Genomic DNA, 17,556 nt, shown 5'->3' with positions numbered 1-17,556 from the left:
AACACTGGAGGTGACAGCCAACCAGCCGGGACGGAAAGAATTGGCGAGGCCACGTGTCGCTTTATGCGTCATCTCTGGCAGAAAAAGGTTCCTGGTACCTTTTCACTCCTCACTTTCTTTCTTTTCTACAAATTGCCTTATCCGCATCCGAACCGTTGAAAGCAGCGATTTAAAGATCGACGAATTCAAAAAATCCGTCTGATGCGTGTAGTTGAAACGGATGCTGCCGTCGTACTGTTGAGACAGGACCACTCTGGCACCGAGTTAATTAAACCATCATGCAGTTAATTTCATGGTAGGGTGGAATATATTAACAAACGGCGAAGATGATGAAGGTGTATCTTGCGGATTACTGGCGTGCTGTTTATCGCTTGTCCGCTGAAAACATGGATCATGTTGCCACGCCGGAAATATGGAGTAGACATTTTATGCACAGTTTGTGACCAGGATGATGGTGTAAAAAGATCATCTTGGTGCTGCGCTCACTCTGTTTTGACTGCACACTGAATACACTGCCTGTCACAATCTGATGCTAATGACACAACGTAATCAAGCTGTCAGCCTGGCAGGCAGGCGTGAATGTTCTGCTATCTGTCACAATACCAGCGCTCACACAGCTCATATGAATGTTTGATTGTTGTTACATTCTTGCCCGGATTTTTATATTTCCTTTTAATTAGGTAGATACCAGCATAAACTTGTCAAATACCATAGCATCGAATGAGAATAATAAAAATAGAAGATACAATTAGTGGGATTTCATGGTGTCACTTGGGATGGCTCCATCTGATNTATGGAATTTTTTGACTAAAAATACCTGAGAATGTAACCTGATATTTTCTCCCTACAGTCCCCTCCTGACTGCCATATATCATCTTGAGTACCATGATGAGATGCAATACGTCAACACACTCTGACCCACAGCTTTGAAGGATGTTGGGAGGATTCTGGCATGGAGTGATGCTGGTGGCAATTTCCGTTTTATGACAACACTTGTTTTTTTCTTTTTTTTTTATCAAAGGAGGCCATCATAAATCTGGACTTGGAGGAACTCACACTTATCCACCCTCTCTGCTACATGGGTGGTGATGCTGAGAGTCGCTGCTTCGGATCTTGACCTCTGGGAGTTAATAATCATCCCTTCCCTCTTGTCCAATCTCTCAACGCTGGTTGATTCATTTCCGCTGCACTGATGTACCATTCCCGTTAAACCAATCCCACTACTGTGGTATCATCTGCAAATTTAATGATCAAGTTTTCCTCATGCGGGGATGCACAGTCTAAAATTGTTAAAGCAGATTAACTACAGATTCTCCCTACGTTCTCAGCTCATTCAGCTTACGGTCAATTGACCCGCGATGTGTAGTAGAGTCTATGGGCGCATGTAAACAGTCAATTATATCCACTTTCATCCTGCTGCCCCAGTGTGAAATACTTTCCCTTGGCCAGCGTCCAGACACTCTTTCCTGCTGGCAGAGAGTCTCTATGAAGCAGACATTTTCGACTTGGACCAATAAAAGCTGCATTCCTTCTCCTCTCCTCTGGATATGAGCTAATGAGAGTTGCGGTATACCACCTAAACAAATAAAATCATTTTACTGCCCCCGAACGGGCTTGCTAGCCGACACTTGAGCAGGTAAAGTGGGGGCGAGTTAAAACGTTCAGCCCAAAATAGTAAATGATCATAATCGGCTTTTAAAGTCAGAACTGTTTATTCTTTCAACAAAGCAACGAGCGGTTTCTGTTCGAGTCTTCGTAAGAAGCTCTCTAGCCTGCGTGAAAATCAGTGGCAGGCTTCATCACAGCTTGCATAGCAACATGATTTACTGCCTCCTCCTGTCTCGGCTACCCAGCCACCATGCACATGGATTCTCCCGTTAAAAAACGGTAATAAAACATCTTACATTGCTTTAAATGGATGTTCTCTGTCTTTACGCCATTTTTAACAGCCTGGCAAACTAGTAAGGACCGTGTCTAACTGCCTGCGATTGTTTCAAACTTTTTTCCCTACCGATGTGAATTTTTTATAGATTTTTTGTATTCTAAACCACGTAATGTCAGTAGAGTTGCTACATTTGTGCATAATCCCTCCCACTACCAATTCAGCAATTCCCTTTGAGGTGTGTTTACCCCACTCCAGCAGAACTCAGTCGTTCCTCTGAAACCCAGGTCCCTCGTCTCCCCTTTGCGTGATGGTTTAACATCTTGTGAACTTGGGCGTACATCAAAGGGTGTTTGAAAATGGGTGATGGATCCGCTCGCAGCCCTTGCAGATTGCCTAAAAAGCTGTAATAGTACATGCCAGCTGGGCATGTCGAGGCAGGGAAGCTGTAGCATCAAACCCTCCACTCTGCCTCTAACAGCCATAATAAAATAGAATAAACGATGACTTCTTCTTAGGTTAATGTAAACATAAACAGACTGCATTTATTGCTTTGGTGAATGGACAGTCGCCATTAAAAGGTTTGATCTTCTTTAGTTTGAGTTTTTCTGTATTGGATCACAATGACATGATCTGATCTTAGAAACATTTAGGTCTAATCAAAGTGTGCACAAATTCACAACAATCTGAGATAAAGTGAAAATAGAGACGCTGTATGTAGTTTGAAAAAAGACACCTTTGCAACAACCTCAATTAAATGAATGTATTTATATTAATTAATTTGGAGTTTTGGGAGTTTGTTGCTCTGGAAAATGCAGGACATGTAGGAGTGGACATTATTGGTCATATCGCTCATCATTTATCGCAATACATTCTTATTGTGATGAAAATCTTAATTTATTGTTGTCAAGATAAATTCCAGTTAATGTTTTAAAAAAACTTTTACTGTCCATAATATTGGGATTAATTTGACTATTTTCTTCAGTTCAATGAGAGTATCAATTAGACCCGTCTCAAAAACAAATTTTGCTGGATGATAAATTGGCCCTGAAGTTATTGTGATAAGCGATATTATTTTGAGGGAATTTTCATAACAATGCGAGAGCAGTTTTTCAAAAATCAATAAACTTTAAATTCTAATGAATATTTAACACTGTGGCTGGAAGACTTTTTAAATATCCAAAATAAATAAACAAGACATCAAAAACAACAAATAAAATTAATTATGAAGTCTCTGTAAACAAAATTGTGCTTCATAAAAAAAAATAGAGGGCTAGTGAAAAGTGAAGCACCAGCCTGAAGACTTTTGTCATCCAGTTTTTGGTAGAAAGAGATAAAAGAAAAACAATAAATCATACAAATGGAAATTATTTAACTCGTTTTAATTTATCCTGCAATTAGTTGATGTATTGCTTATTGCAACAGGCCTGCTATCAATAAATCTATACATTTTAAAATGTGATTAAATGCAGTGAATGTCCAGCTTAGTCATACAAATCACTTCTTACAAATGGGAATGTTTTTCAAGAGTAATATTTGTGGGGCTCTGATTGTTGTGTCATAAAGTCAGAGCTATGAACTTAACTAAAAAGAAATAATGAATAGTTATTGTCACTTTTATTGTTCCTACAATAGCACCATAAAGTGTTGCAATAAAACTTTAAGTCCATATCGCCCATCACAATTGGTGCAGCCATGTGTTTAAATGGTGTCAATAAGTAAAGCAATCTGCAATAATCTTTGAGAACTAGTTATTTCTCCACATCAATCTCAAGTGAGAGATATTTTCTCTTTTTCATTATTGAGGCATTTAACAAATAGTTCATTTTGGTGATTCTAATTTGCCTGTATGTTTATGGTGTACGTTTTTATTCAGTGTGTAAAAATCACTTGTTTCAGCTGTACTTACTGTTAGAGTTCAGGAAGGATGCCTTAAAAGCCAAAGTTAGTTGGTGAATTGCAGAGCTAGCATTGTGAATTTTGTCCCGTTCTAAAGCTGACCTGAATCCAGCATGTGCTCTAAACTTTACCTGTGCAAAGCCAAGGCGGACTGGCGTCGAAAACAAACTACTCTGTAATTACTTGGAACATGGAAATGAACCTTGATGTTCCTGAAATGGGCTTTGTTATGTAGCTCAGTCAGGGTGTAATCAAGAAACGAGGCCAGTGTAAATTTCTATTTGTTTCAGCAAAGTTAATGAGGATACCATGTTAAATAGCCAATCTGTGGTTTGCGGTTCTGCTCCTGGCACCCCGCCCCCTGTGTAGCATGGGTTTATTTTTCCTGGTAATGTCTGATATCTTGCATCTCTCTGTCCCCGCTGCTGATTAAAGATGAAATTATATCTTTGATTTGATAGTATAGAAAGCACTTTACAAATTACCTTGGCTGTTGATCAACATTAAACCTCTTGATTAGCGGGATGGGAAGGGACCTTTTTTTTTATTATTGCTATTTTTGTTTGCTTTTTCCGAGCCAATCAGCTCAGGTCCGCTCCTATCAAGTGGAAATTAACCTCTCTCCAACACCTTTTCCGGGGTAACATGAACTCCACCAATCGTGCACATTCGCAGACGATAATATATTTTCATCAGCCTCATTAATTTTGAAGATGAATTTATAACCCCGGCCAAAATAGGCAATTATCGGCCACAGGAGAACTCACTGGGCGCCTAAATTGTTTTCTGTATGAACGGAGAGCCCGGAGACAGAGCTGTGCTTGCTGTCTGTCGTTGCTATTCACACAGCCTACAGCAGAGGATATAAAGATATTAAGCTAAAAGAAGGGAGTGGGCCTCAGAAATGGATGCATTCTGGTTTGGTAGTCTCATCCCCCCAACCCCGTCCAGCCACAGGATGGGATGCTAACGTTTTCCCTAGAGTGCTAACAGGATGTAGGGTCTGGTGGAGCAGCATTTGCACATTCACATGTCGGTTGCATCAAACTCTAAGAGACTCAGTCTGCTCTCATTCTGTGTGTGCAATATTCTGGATCTGAATGTTTCATCTGAATTGTTGTGTTTAGCTGTATATTGTATGTATGGAAGAAATAAAAACAGCATAGTGTTTTTTTTTTTCCTAACCATTATGCTACCATGTGTCTTTAAATATTTATAGTAGGAGCAGAGATGATTTCACACTACTTGTGTGTCACAGAAGAAAACTGGATTTTACTAGTAATTCAAAACAAAACTGAATTGATTTAGTTTTAAACTGAGATAAATGCAGCATGCATTGCTGGCATTTCTGGAGCTTTTTAGAATGTTGCCCATTACCTTTAGTTAGAGATTTCAAAATACATGTTGATATTTTTTTATTCAGCATATTTCATAACATACAGATGTTGAAAGCTCAAAAAAACAAAACAAAACAAACAACAAAAGCAGCTGTATTCTGTTCTGTCTTCTTGTTAGCAGTGAAATCTTTCTTGGCCAAAATAAACCACAGACATGGCATAACACCTTTAAGTTTCCCATTAAGTTCCTCACATCTCTTTCCTATTGTCGTCACCTCACTGATCCTGAAGATCGCTAACTTTGAGTCTAATTTCATTAGTTACAGCATCCACACTGAAGATTGTTGTTGATCTCGTAAGCTGTTAGTACACTGGGATGTGCTCACATCAGAACAAGCTGAAAGTCGACCAATGCTGGTCACCATCTGGTTACCCAGCGCAAATCTCTTAAAGTATTGGTAATTTGTATCACAGACATTGCTTTAAGAAAATTAATGTTTTCATAGTGAGAAGGAAAGTATCAAAACTTGCTGCATCTGGTGTTTTGTTGCTAATATGGTGACTTGTGTTTTTAAAGTAACATTGTTGTGGAGTACTCTGAGGATGACAATCCGAGCGAAAAGAAATGTATAAAAATGTTTTCTCTACTTTATGTCCACCTGACTTAATTGGGTCTTGTTTGTTCAGATGTTACCCAGAAAATGCCACAGTATTATTCGTTTGATGCAAAGAACTTTAAATCTGCGTCACTGTCTGACATATGCATCTTCCTCTCTCTCCAGGTGACTAAGATGGTGAAGACGGTGACCACCAGAACAGTTCGGCAGGTCCCCCTGGGCCCAGACGGCCTCCCTCTGCCTGAAGGCTCATCCCCTCTGAGCAGCTACACTGATTCCATCGACCGACGATACATGAAGAACGGAGGCGAACGCTTCATCACACCCCAAGCAACTTCTACCCTGACCCGCGCCTACAACAACTCCTACAACGACTCGTATGTGGAGACACCGGAGAGCCAGTACATCCGTCACTATGGCCTCCACGACGGCTACACAGATTTGACGGACAACTACGGTAGCCTGTCGCGTGGCGTCAACTTCCGGCCGCCGCGCTACCCCTACATGCCCAACAGCTACCGTCCAGAGAACAGCTACACTCTGCCAATTAGAAAGGACGACTACGGCCATGTGGCGCAGCCCCAGGTGCCCATGGGCAGCAGCACAGTGGATCTGAACCGTTCACAACCTGAGCGATTCCAGCCCGAACCTTACGGTTTGGAGGACGACCGTCGCAGCTTGGGGCCTGAAGAAGAGGAGCCGTACGAGCTGGAACCCGACTACTCCACTGCCAACCGCCGGACCCTGCCAGGGACGAACCGGGGCCGCACTCACAGGGAACCGCTCCGCGATGTGCACAGGGTCAGGTAAGAAGAAACTGTTAACCACTACACTGTGTACCAAAGTTTGTTTTTTGCAACAAAAAGCAAACTCTTGCTAAATGCTTGTCTCATTGCCTTGTTCTTGAATCAGAAAGATTGCTACAAAAAGCATGTTTCTTCTTCTTGAACAGTTTGCTAAGAAAAGAAGCTTGGTAAAAACAAATTACCTTGGATTGGACAGTAAACACGCATTTGTGTCAGAGGTTAAGAGACAGGAATGACTTGAGGGACAAGACAGGAGGAGGATTGAAGGAGATAGGGGAGTGTGTCGGGATTTCAAGCAAACTTCCAGGACAGGAGTACAACTCCTTGCCTTATGGGACAGGAAAAGACCTGTCAGCCCCTGACAATAAACCCTAAAAACCAACTGTTGTCTGCTAATAGCTCTCAGTCAGTTTGTTGTCAACCGTAGGAGAGCTTGGGGGAAAACGTCCAGACTGAAGTAAATTGGACCCTGGGATTGAAGCTGAGTCAGTGTGTTAAAGACGTTTTTTTGATCACTGATCTGTAGCAGATGGATATTTTCAAGCTCTCTGCACTTTTCCACTAATCTGAGAGTTAAATGTTTGGCGTCTCGCCAGTTCCAAGAGAAGAGGGCTGAAGAGCAAGAAAAAGAGCGAGGCTGGAGCGTACTTGTTTGTTTCAGTCGCCATGAAGGACGGAACGGTACGCAGGTTTCCGGCTTCTTTAATTGAGCGAATGCACTGGATTTAAAGGCTCTCACATTGATGCAAGAGAGCAGAAGCCTAATCAGAGCCTCTGCCATTACACACTTGTGACTGTCCTGTGTCAAATACACACACACACACTCAATAAAATCCCATCTTCAGAAAACAAGTCACTCCTCCAAGAGACGTTTGCTGTGACAGGCAATTTGTAACGTGCCTTACACGTGTCACAACACATCTCTAACAGCCACATGGAAAGACACACAGTCGCTCATATGCATTCCCAAACACCAGCATGCATCTATCTCATTTAAACAACACAAAAAAAACATACATTTTCCAATCTTATCTTTGTATTTGCTTTATTTCCTTCCCTGAGTACAATTCCATTTTTTCCGGCCTAAGAGCAGCTACTATCAGTTCCCCCCACAGCACACAGCCTCTGAAGCTCTGAGGCTGTGATTAGTATTCTTCCAAGAAGGGACCAGTGTCTCCGAAGTGCTGTAATGAATCTTAGATTTAACGCGCTCTAATTACAGCTTATCATTTCATGCAAGCCTTCAATTATGCACAGACAAAAATGGTGATATTTAGTACCAAAGCGGCTTTCTGCGTCGGCGCCATGCGCTTGTTTTGTCGCCACAGCGGACTCCATTGTGCGTCGCCACGCCGATGGGAATGATGATTTGTTGCTGGGGTTCGCTTGGCTTTTAGACTTTAGGGTTAATTCTAACTTTGCTCTGTGGCGCATTCGGACCAGCGGCGCCCTCTAAACGCTGCCACAAGTAGATTCATGTGTTGGTTGCCGTCCTAATGAGGTAATGGCTACACCAGTCTGTTATTGTGACAACCCATTTAAAACGGAGCATGTCCCACTTTTGCCAGTGGTCTAGGAGTGTAGATTGGACTTTCTCATGTTGCTTCAGCCATTCTCAAGCTGGTTTGGGATTGTTCTGCAGAAATCAGAGTGTTGGTGTGGAAAGTGTCAAAGCAACATTGATAATTTTGCTGAAATACTTTGCATTGCAATGGGGAAAAAAGCTCCGTACTCAGTAAGCTGTCAGTGATGTTCTGGCTTGATCTGTGTGCCATTCAGCATGCCTGTAATGGAGCATTTATGATCCTCGCCTCATTTACTTTTATATTTAACATCTGCTGGTAATAGTAAAGCGGAATGTTTTTATGACCTTAACTCTTCTCTAAGGTAGAGACATGGTGGCATTAAGCGACGTCTCTGTCAAACTAAAAATCGTGTATTTATCAAGCCCTTCTTTAGTCAGTATCTTGTAGAGACACTTTTTTTTCTGCTCTGTTGGTTCATTCTTCTATTGAAAGTTGAATCTCCCCCTGAATCTCAACACTTTTGCAGGTTTTCCTCCAGAACTACCTTTTATTTAGCTCCATCTATCGTTCTGTCAGCTCAGACGAGCTGAAGAAAAGCGACCCCACAGCATGATGTCATTTGGAAGATGCTTTGTTCCGGGTCATGTACAGCTTTAATTCTCAACACATGTAGTGTATCAACGAGGACAGCTTTGGGTTTGAAAAGTATGCCTTCTGTAACATCAGTACACAGCAACTTTATTTATACTGAGCCGTTGGAGGGCAGCGCCTCCAGTGGCTGCAGCTTGAGGCACCTGTCTGCCCATGACTTATGTTTGTTCTTTTGGACGGACTTTACTGAAATGTCAATTTACCCCCTGGAGGACCAATAAAGGCATTCTTATTAAATTACTCACAAGTGGACTCTACTTACCAATTAGATGACCTCTGAAGCAATGATATAAATAAATTTATTACCTCTTATTTGCTTTCATGGCATTAGTTATTTTTGGATATGAGAATAAAAAGGAGTAAATGAGGGGTGCACCGATCTTTGAAAAGTCTGACCTGCTGATTCCAGTTTTGGCCAATACTGATGATTTTCAGACCTTTGGTGAGGTAAACTAGATCGGTAGACAAGATTGGATATACATGCTCTACTTTGTGTTGGCCGATAACAATAATAAACACAATAAATGCATGAAGACGGTGGTGAAAATCTGACAAAATAAAATGTTTGTTTGACTGTTTTATCATATTCAGCCTGTAATAATAATGACATAAGCACTAAGTGGCGGGAGAGCATCTCTATATCCCTTTATGTCTGGACAAGCGGAGCATCCTCTACATTCCAACTCTGACACAGCCTTTATGACACAGAGTTTGTGTGTATGAGGACCTCTCTCTGAGTGTGGGTGTCTTCATGCCAGTGTGATTAATAGCCGCTTTGGTGCTGTGACAAACCACAGGGGCGTCTTAAAGCCGATTTCTAATGGCTCATCTCTCCTTGGACAATCCACTCAGCTCCAACCTCCCCACCTGTATCCAGAAGTCACACAGACACACACACACACACGCACACACACACACACACACTTGGATATGAACACATGCACCCATGACCATAGCTGCTCACCACTTAATTGAGAAGGGTGGGGGTGTTTTAATCTAATCCACTGATGTTTATATACCGAGTGGCCCATAAAAGAGATGTGACCCTGGCCAATTGATCCACCTCCTCTCTGCTCACATCCAGTGTCTTGAAAAAATATTTGTACTCCTAAGTCTCTTTCACATTTTGTGATGTTACAGCCACTTTATTGCATTTTATTGAGGTTCTGTGGGACAGGCCAACTCAAAGTAGTATATAACTGTGAGGAGAAAGGGAAGTCGGAAAAACGTGGCATGAATGTGCATTCGGACCCTGTTTTTCTTCCAAGCCTCCTCAAACCAAAAGTTTACACACATCGAATAAAAACACACATTCTTCTTCACTGTCTGACGTTTAATCAGTCGGAATCACCAAAATTATTTTCTTCTGCTGATTCCCACTATAATGACAAAAATATGTCGGAGATTTATTTATTAATGTCTTCAAAACATTAATGAACTTGGTAGCATTGCCTAAAAATCTCTGTCTTGAGTCAAATGTTTTGGGTTTCCTTCCACAAGCTTCTCACAGTAGTTTGTTAGCATTCTTGTCCATTCCTCCCCACAGAAAGGAGGAAGATTTGCCCACATATTCTCAATAGGACTGATATCGGGGCTTTATGATGACCACACCAAAACATCGACTATGTTGTCCTTAAGCCACTTTGTAACTACTTTGGCTGCAAGTCCGTTTAGAAGACCTAAGCTTTAACTTCTTGGATGATGTTTTTAGATGTTTCTTCAATATGTCAACATCTTTGCCAGCCCTTGTGCTTCACAGTTGGTGTTCGAAGGGTTACCAGCATCCCACTTTTTCCTCCAAATGTTACGATGGTCAATATGGCCAAACAATTCCACTTTAGTTTTGTCAGACAACAGGACACGTCTCTAAAAATGAAAGTCTTTGTCCCTGTCTGCATTTTCAAACCACAATCTGGCTTTTTTTTTTTTTTTTTTTTTTAAGCAATGGCTTCCTCCTCACTAAGTGGTCTTTCAGCCCATATTGGCACAGGACACGCTTTATGGTGGCTAGTGACAGTGTCTTACCAACCTCAGGCAGCATCTTCACAAGGTCTTTGGCTTTTGTTCACGGGTCCATCTGCGCAGTTTGAACCAAAGTTCACTCAACTCTTGGTCAGAGTTGGACATTCCCATTCTGTCTACACTGGCACCCCAGCTTTCAAACCCGGGTTTAACCTCCCTCCTGAGTCCCAGACCCTTTTTCAAGGTGTTCTTTATATTACCAGTTCAAATCCTATTCTATATGTTTGAGGTTTCTCACAAGCCTTTCCTCTAAATTATAAATGAAACACTGAGACTTCACTTTGATGTTGAGAAAAATCTAATCTAAAAACCAAGACGTTTTTTTTTCTTCTTCTTCCTCATGTTTTCTCTTGCAAACTCATCCCCACAATATCATTCACAGCTCAGAATGACCAATTTATTCCCCAAGGAGTATCGGTGAAAAGCTCATAAATGTAGTAGAGAGGGGTGTGAGTGAGTGTGTGTGTATGTGTGTGTGTGTGTGTGTGTGTGTATACACATGAGGTGCACACATCTTCAGAGTGTGTAATTCTTTTCAGTTTACCTCCTTTGATGGATCTGCAGAAGAGCAGGGTCACGTACGGCTCGAGCCGGGAGACGATGAAAGTCGCCGAGAAAACATGAAGAACCATGAAAGAGAGAACAGCGAGGATGTGCAACTGTCTCTTTCTTCCAGACTCAAAATGAATGCGGCCACGCAGGCCCCCTAAATAATTGTCCGGATGCTCCCAAACAGGACGGACGTTAAGCAGCTCGATTAACACGAGGAGGTTGATCTGCCATAATCAGGCAGAGTGTATTGGCTGCAGAGGGGCCCTTTCACATCCCCTGAATACAGCCATCCGGGTTCGCACAATGCCGCCAATATAAATGCAAATCCTGACATTCCCGTCACTCAGCCTGCTTTACCAAAAGCCCCGCCGCATCGGCCCCAGATCTAAATGAGCCGCGATCCGCACAACTGTACATATTATCTGTGTGCCGATGTGTCTGCGTGACAAAGCCCGTATAAAAAAAAAAATTAAAAAAAAAACCCACAGTGTGGGGCATAATGAGAGAGAAAGCCGGAGAGAAATAGAGATACAAAAGTGACAGCAGTGGCGGTTTATGTATGCAGGTCTGCTTCACGGCGATGACTCTGAGATTGTGAACTGTGCTCTTCCTGTGGCGGGTTATCCCTGCCTCTCTTTGCCTTGTCAGGCCCAATATTCTCCTGCACAAAAAAAAAAAAATCTGGGTGATGGTTTGGGTGACGAGTGCGTGTTTACCTCTTAGTGTACGCATGGGTGCATTTAGTAACCACCAGCGCCTGTACGCACACATGCAATTTTCTCGTGTTTTTTGCATGCAGTCTATCATGTCACTCAGTGTTTTTGCCAAACCTCAGAGCGCCATTCTCTCTCCAAATTATGTTCTGTAATCAGAATCTTGATTTGCCCCTCCTTCTACGCTGCGGGCGCAAGCTTGTTCAACAACAACAAAAAAAAAAAACCTTCCCAAAGTTAGCATTCGGAATGCCAGCTCTACTTAAATTAAAGCTATCTTTGTTTTCTTCAAAGTTTGTAGTTATTCATAGAAGTGGAAGTGGATGAAGCATTTGCACAAACGTTGTTTTCCACAACCCCCAAAGCTATTCTGTCTCTGTAACTTTTGGATCCAACTCCAGTGCCTTGCAAAATGTTTGATATTTCTGGAACTCATTCACATCTTGAGATGTTCACAACCCTACCAACCAAAATATGTTTAAGATATTTTACAAAATAGACTAAGACAATGCAGCTTTCACATTAAAAAACCCCCAAAAACTGCAGAATAAAGTGAAAACATGGCATGAATTTACCTTCAGGCTCTTTTACTCCTAATACTCCTAAACATAATCTAGCTTCAGCAATGGCCTTTAAAGGTTACTTAATTAAAAGAGTCCCTCTGTGTTTCTCAGTGTAGGTACAGATGATCTGTGACGATCCCAGAGGTTTTTCAGAGAAAATTAGCGAACAGATAATCATGAAGACAAAGAAACACAGGAGACCAAGTAGTGGGAAAAATTAAAGCAGAGATATGTTAGAAAATAATATCCCAAGCATTAAGCATCTCACGGAGCTCTGGGAATCTGAAAAAGGACGAGTATGGCACAACAACCAATCTACTGAAACTGGCAATCCAGGCGAGGTGGACATGAAGCCGAGATGTAACCAAATCGTCCACGGTGACTCATGAGGAGCCACAGAGACCCGCAGCTTTTGTGCGAGCATCTATTGATGCAATAAATTAATTAATTGCATGATAAATTAAAAGGAGCACAATGATTTCCACTTACATCATTTATTGTTTTTCTCTTTTCTTTCTCTCTTTCTACCAAAAACTGGATGACGAAAGTCTTCACTCTGATGCTTTTGTCTCAGCTAGCTATTTTTTTGAAGGACAGTTTTGTTTACAGAGACTTTATAGTTCATTTTATTTATTGTTTCTGTTGTTTTTATCTGTTTTGGGAATTTAACATGTCCAGTATTAAGTGATGTTTAGAATTTAAAGTGATTGATCTTTGAGAACATGTTCTTGCATTATTGCATAGGTCTATGTTCTAGTGGGACATGCCTTTAAAATGCAGTCGGAGCTACAATAAAACAGTTTAGATCAAACATATCAAAGTATATTGATATGCTATAATGGCCTAGTCAAAGTCCAGAGCTAAATCTAGGCAAGAGTCTGCCACAGGAGTTAAAAACTGATCTTTACATGTTCTCGTCCATCAGTTTGGTTGAGCTTTGGCTAATTTGTCTTGAAGAATGATCAGAAATGCAAGTTTTTTTTTTTTTTTTAAAGGTTTTATCGGCTCTCGTGGCCTTTATTTGATAGTTAATTGACAGGAAAGTTGGTAATGAAAGATGTGGAAAGACATGCAGCAAAGGTCGTCATACCGGGAATCGAACCTGCGACGGCTGCATAGAGGACTACGGCCTCCATCCATGGGTTGTGCTTAACCCCTGTGCTGCGACAGCACACCCAGAAATTTAAGTTTATAGAAGCTGGTCGACACGGTAAAACTGGAACAAAAGGTGGTTTGGAGTTGTAGCTGTAAAATGTTTTCAAAAATGTCAACATGTGACCAACGCTGGACTTGAAACGTTGATGCCACAATGTTTTTGCAAGGCACTGCATCTCTCTTTATCATCCAGCAGAAAAGGGATTTAGGATTTTTGACACATTGTTCAGGAAGGAGTTCATCTCTTATTGATTTCCGTGGCAGAGAGATGCACAAACTACAGTAAATGCCACAAAATCCAATATGTTACTGCGTGGCTTTTTGAAAGGGGGATACACGAGAGTCGAGGCAAGACGGCATATTGATCCCCTTCCAGTTTTCGCTGAATGCCACAGAGAAAGGTGTAAAACGACATCATTAGCATAAAGCTCATTAAACGTGGAGCGCCATGTGAAAATGCTCGTCGGCAACCGACTTTGGACACCACCAACCACCATGAAAGATGGTGAGAGGAGACCATCTGGATTATGTAATGAGGGTAAACAAGTCTCATTCTGGGGGATGGGTGGTGGGGAGGGATGCTAAATGCTGCGTGTAGCTACACAACACTTCAATTTTGCTCCTAATGACAGAGCACTGTGTGTGTGTTTTTTTCTTCTGCCTTTTTGAGAAAAAAAACAACAAAAAAACAAAAACATTTAAAACATTCCCTGACTTTGTATGTGGTGTCAGAAGTGGGAAGCCTTCTCAAGAGTTCTAAGAAAAAGCCGACAAACACTCCTGTCGCTGGCTTCAAACAAATACAGTCACCCATGTTCCTATGAAGAATGTATGACAGTGTCTTTGGAGTGGAGGACCGTAGAGAACAGACTCTAAGGGACTTTGGAAATGTCGGCTCAGTGAAGGACCCCCTCCCACACCCTCCCCTCGGTGGACCACTTTGCTCCTTAATTCTGTCACCAGAAAAGCAGTTAGAGCTCAGTACTGTTTAAGTCCCCAACACTAATAGGAGAACTGCTAATGAGGGTAATGCTAGTAGAGAACTCCCAGAGTGTTGGTCATTAACATTTCAGTGACTGCATGCTAGTGTTTTGAGCTGTGAGCAAAGGGAGCCCTGCAGGCACTGTAGGGGCTCCTAGTCCTCCCTGGGGGAACTGCTTGGCTCTTTTTTCTGCCCCCTGGGGGAAGAGATATCAAATCCTTTTTTCTGGGTTCCTTTAAAAAAAATTAAAAATGACTTCACAGGTCTTTCCCTCAAAGCTTTTACTTTTTTTGTTGTTGCTCTGTCTCTGTTGGTTTGCAATCGTTTCCTGTCTCCTAGTCGCTTTCTCTTCAACCCGATGTTTGTTGAAGTCTGAGATGTTTGTTACGCCTGCTGACAGGGAGTAGGGAGCAGAATGCTGCAAATCATTTCGCTTATTGCAAAGGGCTGCCATCAGAGCCCCGCTGACAAACCTGATGAGAACAGATCCAAACATCGGATCACCTTGTCCTCTCCTCTACCTTTTCCCCTCATTAGTCAGTGAGTCTCACCTCCGTTGGCTTTTCTTCTAGCCTGTTCCCTGGCTGTCTGATTCTTCTCAGACAAATTCAAGTCGCCCTCCATTTACCTCTTCCATCTAACATGTCTTGACTGTCCTCTCTTCTGTTATCTTGCAGAGGGTACCCAGATGACCCCATTGAGGCAGAGCTGATTGATGAGCGCCACCCTTACATCCACGGTATGTATTCAGCACCACTTGCTCAGCCCGAGAGAGGCAGCATGGCCAGTCTGGACCGAATGGCCGGCCGGCGTTCACCTTCCATCGACAGCATTCGCAAGGACCCCCGCTGGCGGGACCCCGATCTCCCCGAGGTCATCGCCATGCTGGGTCACCCCATCGATCCAGTGAAGTCCAACGCCGCCGCCTATCTGCAGCACCTCTGCTACGAGAATGACAAAATTAAGAAGGATGTCCGCCAGCTGAAGGGGATTCCTGTTCTGGTCAGCCTTTTGGATCACCCCAAATCCGAAGTGCACCGCAAAGCCTGCGGCGCACTTCGGAACATCTCCTACGGCAAGGACAATGAAAACAAGGTGGCCATCAAGAACTGTGATGGCATTCCAGCCCTCATCCGTCTGCTGAGGAAGACCAACGACATGGAGGTCCGAGAACTCATCACCGGTAAGAGGAATATTTCCCAATAAAATGAAACTTTTCGAGCTTTACACCGTGCTATAATGTTATTTTTTCATCAAGACATCCCTGGAACTCGATTCATTCATGCATGTTTGAGAAATCCTTTAATCTCCATGGCAACCATTCAGTTGTGCAAAACGCCTGGGCGGCCCTGGCGCCTGCAACTCCATCTCTCAGTTCCTTCAGACTAGCCAGCAGAAATTAGCAAACACCTGGTGCAGGTGCACATTTGTGTCATCACTGTACAAGCTGCTTCTCAGTGCAACACCTGTAATAATATTGTTCAAGGGTTAATAGAGGAACGATGCTGCAAGCACTAGTTTTTAAAGAGACAGAGGCCCAATTTCAAGGCGTTAAATTATGATGTACAATTGCTTTCAAGTCATAACAAGCATTTTCATAACTTAAGGTAACAGTTATGTGATTGTGCTATAAAAAGGCACCATGTGCCTGGAAAATACATACTGCCTCTTTAAATAATTAACATCTGCTTACAGCTGCAAAGAGAGTAAATTCTTCAGTCTTGTTTTTGGGTTTTAAACGACTTATATTCAGAGGGGGAAGAAATTGCTACCGTCATATTTTATCCATCAAAAATCTGTGACTGTCACAAATTTCCTCCAACTTCTTTGTGATTATAATTCAATTTGACAGCATAAACGCTGTAGCATGATCATCAGTTTACGGAGAAGAACAGGGGGTTTTATTCCCCACCGGATCCGTCTCCGCTCTTCTCTCCTCTCAGAGGCGTTCAGAACTGTGTGTCTGGCAAATCTCTCTCCAGTTTGCTACAGCTGCACATTACCATGCCATCGAAGCTCACATAGTCGTTACAAAGTGAAATTGCTGCAACAGAATCAATAGGCTAAAAATCATAACTTTTAATTGCACGTTAAAGACTCTCTCTTTCGCTCTTGGTTTCTTGGCGAGAACTCGGTTGACTCTGCTCCAACGGCAGGAGTTACTGCTGGGCCCTTTTGTCAGAGTCCAAAGTGAAAACAAAAAGGGTCCAGGTCTAATAGTCGAAAGAGGTCTTAATAAATTTGGAAAAGAGAAACCCCACGATTAATCAGTGTGTAGTCGACTGGCACTGACATTACATATTTTCCTTCTTGTCTACTCTTTGAAGCCTTACGTCTACACAGTAGTTCTTTAGTTTGGCAGTCCTGTCTATTTCTCTCCAGTAGGCTGCCATATCTTTTATATTCTGTGCCGTACTGTGCTCCTAGTTATTGATACAAACTTGTTGCGTTACAGCAGTGTTTCTCAATTCCGGTCCTCAGGCCCCCCTGTCCTGCATGTTTTAGGTGTTTCCCTTCTGCTACACACCTGGATTGAATCTGTGGGTGATTAACAGGCTTCTGCAGCACTTGATGGTCATGCAATCATCTGAATCGGCTGTTCTGGAATAGAGCCACATCTAAAACATGCAGAGCAGGGGGGCCTGAGGACTGGAATTGAGAAGCACTGCTACAGCAATACAGCAATGTTAACATCTATATATCTGCTTAGACCTTTTACTTTCTGTGATTGGTTTGTGTTGCAGGCGAGATTGATATTTTTTTTTCCTTCTCTCTTTCACAATAAGCTACATGAATCAAAGTTTGTTGCTCGGAAGAGATAAGTGTGCGTATATAGCTGCAAATGACTCTT

The 17,556-nt window shown here is 42.3% G+C and overlaps 1 protein-coding gene across 5 annotated transcripts in view; it reads left to right on the top strand.

The window, feature by feature from the left end:
- arvcfb (ARVCF delta catenin family member b) overlaps window positions 1-17,556 on the top strand; it is a 258,356-nt gene that overhangs the window by 175,225 nt on the left and 65,575 nt on the right. For 4 of the 5 annotated variants that reach the window (XM_016673814.1, XM_007556944.2, XM_007556945.2 and 1 more), the window contains exons 1-2: window positions 5,900-6,541; window positions 15,383-15,888. The exons of the other annotated variant lie outside the window; for it this stretch is intronic. In XM_016673814.1, coding sequence (XP_016529300.1) covers window positions 5,910-6,541; window positions 15,383-15,888 — 1,138 coding nt within the window. In that variant the 5' untranslated portion in view covers window positions 5,900-5,909. Of the gene's footprint in view, window positions 1-5,899; window positions 6,542-15,382; window positions 15,889-17,556 lie in introns of those variants that run through there. 5 annotated transcript variants of the gene reach the window in all.

Source organism: Poecilia formosa, unplaced genomic scaffold, assembly GCF_000485575.1.
Source record: "Poecilia formosa unplaced genomic scaffold, Poecilia_formosa-5.1.2 Scaffold82, whole genome shotgun sequence".
Lineage (NCBI taxonomy): Eukaryota > Metazoa > Chordata > Actinopteri > Cyprinodontiformes > Poeciliidae > Poecilia > Poecilia formosa.
The sequence above is the reverse complement of the archived record's forward strand: the minus strand, read 5'-3'. Positions and strand labels throughout refer to the sequence as shown.